At 48.2% G+C, this 11,262-nt stretch overlaps 1 protein-coding gene across 1 annotated transcript in view; it reads right to left on the reverse strand.

The window, feature by feature from the left end:
• POLR1B (RNA polymerase I subunit B) overlaps positions 1-6,518 on the reverse strand; it is a 35,720-nt gene extending 29,202 nt beyond the window's left edge. Inside the window, exons 1-4 of the mRNA XM_090054345.1 lie at positions 6,291-6,518; positions 6,027-6,194; positions 2,969-3,115; positions 441-573 (exon numbers count right to left, since the gene is read on the reverse strand). Of these exons, the coding sequence (XP_089910471.1) occupies positions 441-573; positions 2,969-3,115; positions 6,027-6,194; positions 6,291-6,467 (625 nt within the window). The 5' untranslated portion in view covers positions 6,468-6,518. The remainder of the gene's footprint in view (positions 1-440; positions 574-2,968; positions 3,116-6,026; positions 6,195-6,290) is intronic.
• Positions 6,519-11,262: the final 4,744 nt, after the last annotated feature.

An 11,262-nucleotide genomic window follows, 5' to 3' on the forward strand; every position in this document is an offset into this window, starting at 1 on the left:
ACACTGCCCATCAGACACAGGATACCAGGCAAGATGAAAAACTGATCTGACTCAGTATGGCATTTATGTTCGTGGATGTCAAGGATTAAGAAAGATAGGGTCCAGATTCTTTGTTGCCTTCTACCTGCTTTAGGGAGACATTTTGGGTAGCCCCACTGATCCCATTGATACAATTTAAGGAATTTAAAGTTAGGCATGTGCTTAAATACTTTGCCAAATGGGGGCTGGTCCCTGCTATAGTCACAGTGACTAAATTATCCATCACCAGATAGAACACACTGTTTGGGCTAAATGAGGAAAGCATGAACTATAGTCCCTGAACTGTCACATTTCTAAGTAAGACAGTCTTCAGAGCAGGGGCTATTTGCATCTTTGAGATCATATTAGGCATTTCTTTGTTCTCTGTAAAAATATAATGCATAGCAAATCAATATACTTACCATACTGTGTATAACCAGGGCCTCTGCTCTTCCATTTGGGCCTTACCATTGCAATAGGAAAGTTTCGCCTAGGCACAATCAGCAGTCTAATAACTTTTTCTATACCATTTATTATAAAATAGCCTCCCATCTCCTGGCAAAAGAAAGAAAGTGTGTTTAAAATTAATACAATAATATTAGCGTTGCACCAATAAAGATTTTCTTGGCCGATACCAATAGCCAGCAATTAACCAACTATATCAGCTAATGCCAATCCAATAACTGCTATTTAGTAATAATGCAAGGCATTTTAAACTACTGACATAAATAAATCTTTTTTTGTTTGTTTTGTATTTAACACACACACACCTCCTGCCTGCTCCGACCCTCAATGAGGAAAGCAATGACGACCTTATTCCCATGGTTCCTATCCGCACCCCTGCTCCCTACGCAGCCCGTGCTGCTGTCCCAGGCAGATGGGGCGGACCCTCATATGGACAGCAGTGTCAGGCATGTTCAGAGGCCCAGGGCACACTGCTGCCTCAGTGCTGGCAGGCCCCACACACCTGAGCTCCTGTGGCTGCTGGGGAGAAGCTGTATTTGCAAAAGTGCCTGGTGGAGCAGAATATCCCTTGTATGGCACTGTATCTCACCCATATGGAGCCCAATGTTTTTGTGGCAGCCTCACGATTCAGGCTCTTGTTGCACACAGCACTGTCATGGCAGAATGGCTACAGCAGCAAGACCCAGTAACAGTTCCCCAGTTGCTGAATGTGGCACTCTGTGACCACTCCCCGGTCCCCCCTTCCCACTGCTTGCTGGGACCTGTAGTCTGCTGTGGGCTTGGGCTGGTGGCAGGGTGCAGGGATCAGACTATGCTCACCAGGCTGCTCCAGGCATGGAGCTAAATTATTGGCTATAGCAAGCAAAAAAGCCGGTAGCTAATAATATAAATTTCTCCTTTTATTGGTGCCAGTCTGATAGCCAACTGATATATTGGTGGACCTCTAAACAATATTTAAAAAACTGACTCCACAAACCAATTATACATAAAACAGAAGCAAAGTGCGACAAAATAATAATTCTGGATTGATGAGGTTATACTGTACTACAAGCATAGTTTCATAGTTGGTAAGGTCAGAAAGGACCCGAGTAGATCATCTAGTCCAACCCTCTACCATGGCAGGAAAAAGTACTAGGGTCAAACAACCCCAGCAAGGTGTACATCTAGCCTTGTCTTAAAGACCCCCAGGGTAGGAGCCTGCACCACTTCTCTTGGAAGTTGGTTCCAGACCCTAGCCGCCCTGACTGTGAAGTAGCGTCTCCTGATATCTAGCCTAACTCTACCCTCTGCCAGCTTGTGACCGTTATTCCTGGTCACTCCTGGCGGTGCTTGGGGGAACAGGGACTTCCCCAGTGCCTGCTGGTCCCCCAACTAGTTTGTAACAGGCCACAAGATCCCCCCTCAGCTTTCTCTTCTGGAGGCTGAACAGGTTCAGGTCCCGTAGCCTCTCCCCGTAGGGCCTGACCTGCTGCCCCCTGATCATGAGAGTGGCCCTCCTCTGGACCCTCTCCATGCTGTCGACATCCCTCTTGAAGTGTGGCGCCCAGAACTGGATGCAGTATTCCAGCTGCGGCCTGACCAGTGCCGCATAGAGGGGAAGGATCACCTCCTTGGACCCGCTCGAGATGCATCTGTGGATGCATGACAAGGTGCGGTTGGCCTCCCTGACTGCATCCCCACACTGCTGGCCCATGTTCATCTTGGCATCAATGATGACTCCAAGATCCTTTTCCACCTCTGTACTGACAAGAAGGGAGTTCCCCAACCTGTAGGTATGGTGCTGGTTGTTCCTCCCCAGGTGCATCACTTTGCACTTGTTGGTGTTAATAAGCATCAAGTTATTATTTTAAATAAATGATTGTAATGAGTAATTCTGTAGCCATATATTCTATCTATTACTAGACAGAGCAGAAGAAAAACAGTAAGCACAAAAAGGGAACCAACCCCTCAAAGTAATGCAAAAGTAATAACAACAGATAAGTCACCTTCACTAACCCTTATTCTCCAAATCTTTGCTTGCCCAGAGCCTCACTGTAAGAATGACCCTCAGCCACGAGGCATGAGTGTACATGGCAACTAGAGATGAAGTGCATGCTCCTGAGGTCTACACTAACAGTGCAGACAAAAGGACACAAGCTGTCCTGTGTTTCCAGAAAGGGAGGAACAATGTCTTGTCAAGGCTGCTGCACACTAAGCTAGTAAAATTTCACATCGACAGTGGGTTTTGCTTGCCTCAACCTGTGATTTTGCCTTACTGAGATGAGGACTGTACGTGCTCTGAAGGTCAAGTGACCTGAAGCAGTTCTGAAGCCAGGATTTGATTCTGTTAGGGAAAAGATGGAATTTTTACCACTAGCATATTCTCATAAAGTGTGCCAGATCACTTCTACAAAGATGAGCTGAAATCCTTTAAGCCAACTCAAAACTAATTCCCTTTAAAAACTGCTTATAGACATTTTTTCCAGACTCATCAAAATCCACTTACCTCTTCTTCCTCATGATGTTCAATCAAGGCTCTGGGAGGAAGATTATACAAATTGCAAAGTTTAGACTTCACCATAATTGGAACATATCCCAGAGGCTGCTTAATAATCCCTTTTGGAATGCCATTCACTGACCAGCTGATGTCAGCCTAAGAAGAAATGCAGCAAATTATTAATAGAGTAAAAACACAAACATGTCAGAACAAAGCAACAGTGCACACTCTTGAGAGGACCAGCTGGGAGCACACACTGCACATTCAGTATAGAAACAATGAGCAAAGTTACATTTCTCACAAAGAAACACTATGCTAGCTATAACACCTTATACAAAACTACAGAGCCTGATGTGCACACAACATGTATTACTTACTGCAGGGGAATGGAACAGCTGGATATTTTTTGGAAACATTGTAAGAACATCCTATTTGGGCAAGCATTCACCAAGCAAAACTAGGATGTAATGTTGTGCTGAACAGTCTCTTATCTTGATTTTCTAGTTCTCTTCTGAGCTGTTTTGGCCCTGTTGTTGCTTTCTTGTTTTTAAATTATTCTGTCTTCTTACTGTAAGCTGCCCCAAGTCTTTGCTGGGAAGGGCACACTAAAATTAACAGCTGTAAGAATTAAAGTTGAAATACGGGTATTGATCTGCCAACATGTTTTTACTCTGGCAGGGTGCGCACCAACAAACTTCATACAGCCTGAGTGTTGCTTACAGTTATGGTAGACTGTACCCTGTTGTATAACACTTCACAATAGTTGCACAAACAATAACAAAAAAAACTATTTGTTCTTAATACCAGAGAGACTGGTGTACTGCTGCTGTGGTCAAGAAATTACTAATATCACAACCAAGAGGAACAAATAACAGGCCAATAAAGTGGAGACAACGTGAAACTCCAGTTAGGCAAAGAGATGGGCAAGTTTTTAGGGAAGAAAAATTATGCATCTGGGAAACTCTATAAACTACAACTACTTTATGCTATAAGAGAGACAAACAGATTAAGAAGTGATCCGACTAGAATGTAGGATGCATGGGATGATGGTATAAATTTAATGCAGTTAGGCAAGGGAAAAAAAGAAAAGAAAAAGAGCTTTCCTGCATTCTGCTGACAACAGATACCACTAGTCAAAAATACAACAACACGTATTTAATGTTCAATCTCCTTAAATAAAAAGTTGGTTACAAAGAAAATATCTCATATGCTGTTAGAAAGATGGAGAGTCTCCTCATTTTTTCATGAAATGCTCTGCACACCTGTTTATAAAATACGCATAAATGGTACAATTTATGCATACAAATGATCACTGATCCCACCAGGTATAGAAGGGCCAAGACTATTGGAAAACCAGGAAGGTCAGCCTTCCAGTACCACAAGGCAGAAGTCCTAACTTTGTAATTCTGTAAGAGAAAGATCTTCTCATGGATGTACCTCCTCTATACCTCACCTTTATCCCAGAGTGAACCAGAAAAGAGCCTGAAAATGCCTGGCCTAAGGCATGTTTTTGAGCTAATGATTTAGGGCAGTGGTTCTCAACCTTTTTTGTACTGGGACCCATTTGCCAAGATGGATGGCTTGTCCAGACCCATACCACCCTTGCCCTTCCGGTGCCTGACCTATAGTCCCTTGCCCACCTGGCCCAGCTAGTGCCCCTCACACCCAAGCCACAGCCCCCTGTCCCCCCAGGCCATGCTGCTGCCCTTCACTCCCCTCCCAATCTGCAGTCCCCTGCCCCACCAGCCCTGCCTGAGGGGGTCCCCAGCTACCCCCATCCCGCCTGGGCCAGAGTGTGAGCAGCAAGTGCAGGCTCCTGCATGTATGGGCATTAGCCCTGTGCTGCTGGCCCAGCCACACAGCTTCCTGCTGTGAAGGAGCGTCCCTGCCTCCTCCTCCCACTGAAGGGCCAGGTGCCTTCTTCCCCCACTCCCCGTGCCCTGCTGCAGTGCTGTCCCCAGTGCCAGCAGGCAAACACACACCCACAGACATACATGCCTACCCCGCCCAGCCTTCCCTCCCCAACTTTCCAGACAGTCCCCTGGACTTCCATCCCTTGCTTCCCATACATTTACCTGCATCCAGCAGCTGGGGCTGCTCCCACAACCCTGCCTTGCTGTATGCCAGCCATGTGCATCCACATGCACAGATCCAAATGCACCCAACTGCCTCCAACTGTCCCAAGCAGCTGCTTGTAGGCTGGAACACTGCCAGCTTGCAAGGGGAAACCTGTGCTTTTGCAGGTTTTTTCTGAGACTTCCTCACATTTTCAGATATTCTTGCGACCCACTTTTGGGTTGCAACCCACCAGCTGAGAAACACTGATTTAGGGAACACTGGACCATAAACACCTAAAGCATCACTTTGTTCATACTAATTCAAGTAGTAATACAGAATCTACTAGACCAGTGGTCTCTGAACTTTTTAAGTTGGAGATTACCTTTGGTGTTTAAAAACAACCCAAGATCTACCCTGTGCCACTGCCACCTCTCCTCTCCTCCTGGCCCAGCAGGTAAGTCTGTGGGGAGGGAAGGTGGTGGGCCAGATCAAGGCAGAGGGAGAAAAAATGATTTGGGGGCATGCCTTCCCAGCAGGCAAGTCCCACCTGGCCAGGGCCTCACTCAACTTACTCCTACTCCTGCCTCTGTGGCACTGTCCCTCACAGCGCAGGCCTTGATCTAGCCCTGCCCCTTCCCTCCTACAGGGACTGACCTGCTGGGCTGGGGTGTGGGGGTGCATGCACACAGGCACTCAGCCCCCAACCCCAGCCTCTGACTGACTGCAAGAGGCTCCAAGATCTACAGGTGGATCAAGATCCACTGGCTGGTGACTACAGTACCAGACTGTGGAGCAGCATGGTTTTTAACCCTTAAAAGTACTATCTAAAATAATGGGGGGGCAACCTTTTTGGGCAGGTGTTCCACAAAATAGCCTTGCACCTCCCTGAACACCACTCTGATTCCCCCTCCCTCGACCTGCTGCTCTGCTTTCTGCTCCTTGCCCTGCCCCCCGCTCCAAGCCCCTTCCCCAGCCTGGTGCGTGCCACGTGGTGCAGGCGGGCACTTACAGTCAGCTTGCCGCGGTAGGTGCTCCGGCGCCCCCTGCACTCGGCCGGGTACACCTTCAGCTCCTTGCAGATGCTGGTCTTGGGCACCATGGGGGGGCTGATGACAGCACTCACGATGGCCAGCGTGATGCGCTCCTCCTTGAAGGCGAACTCCAGCGGCTGGATGGCCTGCGCCGGGGACACAACATGCGCGCTGCACAGCCCGGTCGAGCCCGCCGAGGGGCCCCGCGCTGCGCCGGCCCCCGCCCCGGCCCGCCCCGGTACCTGCACGGCGCGGTGCAGCCCCTCGGCCACGGCGCGGTCGAAGGAGTCGAGGTGGGCGCGCGTCAGCCCCTGCAGCGCCGCGTGCTGCTGCTCCCGCGGCCGCCCGTAGCCTGGTGCCGTGAGCGCCGCCAAGCTGGGCCCTCCCGGCAGCGCCCGCCACGCGCCTGCCCCCTCCATGCTGCCGCTGCCGCCGCCGCCAGGCCCGGGCGCGCTCCCAGCCTGCACCGCGCCCGGGCGCCGCCTCCTCGCGGGCGGGGGACAGGCAGCCCGGGTACGAGCTACTGCTCCGCGAGCCAGAAGGCAGCTCCTTGCTCCCAGGCCCTTTTCAAAGCGAATCGGGCTTGCCTCAGTGCTAGGGACGCGCCGCACTGCGCAGCTCGCCTTTCTGCGGGCCCTGCCGTCACTGAAAGGACGGCGCCCGGTGCCCAGCCCGGAGTAAGGAGCTGAGATGAGGATGGGCGTAGAGAGCAAAATCCTCCTCGGGGCCCTCCAGCCACACGTCTCCACCGGGCGGGGGGATACTAATAAGCCAGCCCAGCCCGCGCCAGCCTGCCTCCTGGCAGGCCCGGGAAATATTTCAGGCCTCCCGGGAGTAAGGACCTGGGAATACAGAGCTGGAAATGAGGACCCAGCGTCAGCCACTTGCCCTCATGGCCACTGGTAAGCAGGGTGCTCAGTCACGGTGGGAGAAAGCTGAACCTCAGCTGCTCGGTGCAGGCGGGGACTGACTCAGCAGCATTCAGGTGGCTTTACAGTGCCCAGAAGCTGGGCACTGCCTCAGGCCTGGGCCCACTCTGCTGTGAGGCATGGTCTTTATGTAAGGGCCTACCTACAATACAGCAGGTCACAGCACCTGAGTGCCTTGAATCTTGCTCTTTTTGCCAGGTGCCCTCCCCACCCCCAGCAGTACCCAAGAAGCAATGGATGCTTCAGTTTTTGCCTCAGCCACTCAGTGGTGTGGGGGAAGGAGGGGTGGGGCACTGCAGCACCACAAACCACCCATCTCATTTCTAGGTAGAGCCCTACCTGCATCTGGAGTTAGTGCAGCTGGGCCACATGGGGATTTACTGGGGGAATTACCAAGGCATTGCCAGCAACCAGCTCAGCCCCCAGAGACTCTTCCAAACCCCCAGTGAGATTCTGGCCATCACCCTGAGAGGTGAGGCCTGGGGCTGACTGAGGGGCCTTGAGAGAGGACCTGGTCAGGTGGTGGATCCAGATCCAACATCCCACATGGGATGGGACTCTGAGTTGGCCAAAATTTAAGCATGTGCAATATTTATTTTCTTATCTATCAATATTTAATATTTACATTTTTAAAGTAATAAAATACATATAACTTATTTAGTACATCACATTGTAATGTTTGGTATATTTATGACATTTAAGAGTATAAATGCCTTATTATTATTTGAATAAAGGTAAGGCATTTAAAATAATTATTTGCAATTATAGTTATAGGTGGAGCTAGAACCTGCTGCACCCTAAGGTACTTAAGCATATCTTAGTTTTTGCCAGTTCATGAGAAATAGGGGGGAAAAAGTCAAAGATAGAAACCATCAACATTGTAGTAAACCAAAGGAGGTTTTTATTATCCAGACTTAGAAAGTGTCCTCAATACAGTCAGAACTCTCCAGAAACAGAAGAAACTCATATTTTTAGAAAAAGAGCTCAGAAAAACACATCCATCTAAGGCTGGAGGCAAAATTTGGCACAGGAAACCAATGTGTCATTTAAACAATTAAATATATCCCTGAAAAAGATTAGCATAGCAATCTTCTTTGTCTAGTATTAGTCAGACTCAGTTTCTTGAAATATCAATATTTTTTATTCTGAATCTGAACCTTCATTTTTATTTTCATGGACTTCAGAAAACTGAAGGTCTGCACAAATTGAAACAAGCATCTTCTCTACTCTTTCACATGTTAATTTATTTTTTGATTTGGTGTGCATATTTCCAAACATAGACTAGTTTCTTTCACATGCTGCAGAAGATAGAGGAATCTGAAGCAAGCGAGAAGCAAGTGGAGTCAGAAGCTGTGTTGTACAAAGGCCTTGCCACGATGTTGCAGGAGGAATATGTTAGAGTCCGAGATTCCACTCCTGGACCAAATACCTGACCATGTTCTAGATTGTGCAGCATTTGAAAGTAGCTTGCCAACATCAAGTCCTAACATTTCTACTTTTCCATAGAGGTGCACCAATATATTGGTCCATACTGTATTGGCATGGACAAAAGGAAAATTGACATTAATTGGCTTTTTTTTTTGGATGATACGGCCAATAGTGTCACTGATAAATGCCATATGCATGCACATAGCTGCAGCAGATATGCAGCCAGGAATGCAGCCTGGGAGCTTCGAGACCAGTGTCTGACTGGTAAGTCTTTGGGGGGGAAAAGGGGTGTGGGGGAGGGAAGGGGTATGAGGGGAGCAGATTGAGGCCCCCATGGTGAGGGAGGGAGTGAGGACGGAGCCATGGGTGGCTCCTGCTGCTGCATGCACCCTGGGGGAGGCATTGGGGGCATGTGCCCCTGGATCTCTGTGTGGAGCAAGGGCGGACTGCCTGCTGCAATCTCAGGATTAGGGGCTGTACCTGCTGCAATCTTGGGGTTGGGGAGAGGAGGAGTGTTGGGCCAGGGCTGTGCTTGGGGCAGATGGCAGCAGTGCTGGAAGGGGGGCTATGTGGAATTTGGCTGTAGCCCTTCCCCAGCCAACACCACTGTTGCCTGTCCCACCTGGCTCAAGTGCAGCCCCAGCTCAGCCTGCCAGGAAAAGGCTAGCACAGCCCCTAGCCCACAGCAGCAACCTGCCCATACCCTACACACAGATCCAGGGGGCACGTGACCTCCATAGCTGCTCCAGGGTGTGCGCAGCAGTGGGAGTCCCCTGCCACCTCATACCTCTGCCGGATGAGCCACCCATGGTTCCATCCCACACCCTGCCCCACCTCAGATGTGCAATGCCTGCCCCAACCCCAGCCTCACTGCCTCCCCAACCACCGGGGCCTCAGTCTGCCCTCTCCCCAGGCCCCCCTCCTCCCCCACAACAGGCTTACCTGCTGGACACTGCTCTCCAAGCTGCCCAGCTGCATATAAGCAATCAGATTGGTATCGGCTAATATGGCTGGTTAATAATCGGCCATCAGTATTGGCCCAAAAACTCTTTTATCATTCCACCCCTACCTTTGAATCTTGGATCCAAAAGATTTGTAGCAATGTGAATTGACTGGCAACAAAATTCCTCCCACCTGTGAATGAGGTCTTTCACTTTTCCTTCTTCTGTACTTGTAAGTGGAGATATATTGTCAAACAGTTGATTTTATCTAGGTCATTAGGTAAAGAATGTCTAACAAAAGCACGCTGTCTGATTCAGATGCAGTGATTGCTGAACAAATTGGCTTTAGAATCTTCAAGGAGTTCTGCAGCTGGACCCAGAAGACGTCCTCATCAAATATAGTGTTCTTTACTCTCCGGACTACTTTAAAGATCTTCAGTTATCACTGTTTCTTGAACAGCTTCTTTGTTTTTTAGTCAGTTTTCAAATGAGATCACCACTCCGCCCCATGTAGTTTTACTACAATGTATGAGTATCACCATTTTATTTTTCCCATTCTGTTCTTCCTTTTTAAAGATTGCAGCTGCAACAGGAGTAAATTTTACATATTTTATAACTTCTTTTGCTCTATTATAGATCTTTTGCAGTGCATACAACTTCATGAAATGATTAAGAAGCAAGTTTAGGCTATGAGAAGCACATCCTATTGCAGTAATATGTGGATGTGTCCATTATGATGCAGGTAACAAAATTTAATTCAAGTCAGCATAAGTTGCCATATTTACTATGCGGTACGTGTGCACGTGTAGATGTGAGCTTGTACTGCACAGTAATTTTGATAACTGCAGTAAATGTTCACATGTAGATAGATGCACCCTGACTCTAGAAGAGGCTTGCTCAAAGAATGTCTGCTAGGCAACTGGTGCTGTCATCATGATCTACCTCACTCATGCTCATTAAGTTAATGTTATAAAAGCCTAAGTCTGTCTGTCTGTCTGTCTGTCTCTCTGTCTGTCTGTCCGTAATGCTTTATTTGCACTCTGATTGGCCAACAGAAACAGCCAGAGTGCTCCAAGCATGGGGGAGCGCCACCATGATTCCGAAGTTGTGCCAAGAACTCTATAGCACTGCTGGCCCCAGCTCCCCCACCCTGCTCCCTGCAAGAGGCAGAACAGTTGCAGCATGGGGCGTTAAGTGATGGCACTCCATCCCAGCCTTCCACCCCCATCATTCTTGACAGGCAATTGGCTAGTTGTTTTTTTTTTATGTCTGCAGGACACTGTACATGCAAAGATGTGTTTGGTCATCCTGGTAGCATTTGGAAATGCATATTTAAATTCAACAGTATTTGCAAAACAGGTTTTTTTCAGAATGACTTGCAGTTACAATGTGGAAATGCTGCCATATGTTAGAAGATCATCGCATCATGTTGCTGAGGGGGAAAAAATAAGTAATGTAGTAGCTAGGTTACATATATAAACAGTAAGTTACAGCATGTGAAAAATTTAGTAATATGTTGGAGGGGGGTGGGAGGGAAGAGGCCCTCCTCAGCAAGATAACTATGAGCCACACTTTCGACTCAGAACTAACCTCACTGCTAAGGTAAGAGTAGAAAGTGATTTGCTCAGAAAGCAGATAAGTAGGAACTCCATAATGAATTACATAAATTATGAAAATATACTAAGTGAAAATATAGTTTAATGTACTGTACTCAGAGACACTGAAACTTACCTTTTGGTAAACAAGAAGTGTACTTTCAGTTGCTTTGTGTTGCTAGATGCAGTTTGTTAGGTACTTCTGTGGATCTCAGGGTCCAGGAGGAGGCAGGTTCCATTCCACTGCCAAAAGCTTTAGGTTTCTTTTTACCCTAAGGCTTTGTTACCTGCAACAGAACTTCAGCAGTTTCTTCACACAAG

This window comes from Crocodylus siamensis, chromosome 1, assembly GCF_052110815.1.
Source record: "Crocodylus siamensis isolate JL-2025a chromosome 1, ASM5211081v1, whole genome shotgun sequence".
Taxonomy (NCBI): Eukaryota; Metazoa; Chordata; order Crocodylia; family Crocodylidae; genus Crocodylus; species Crocodylus siamensis.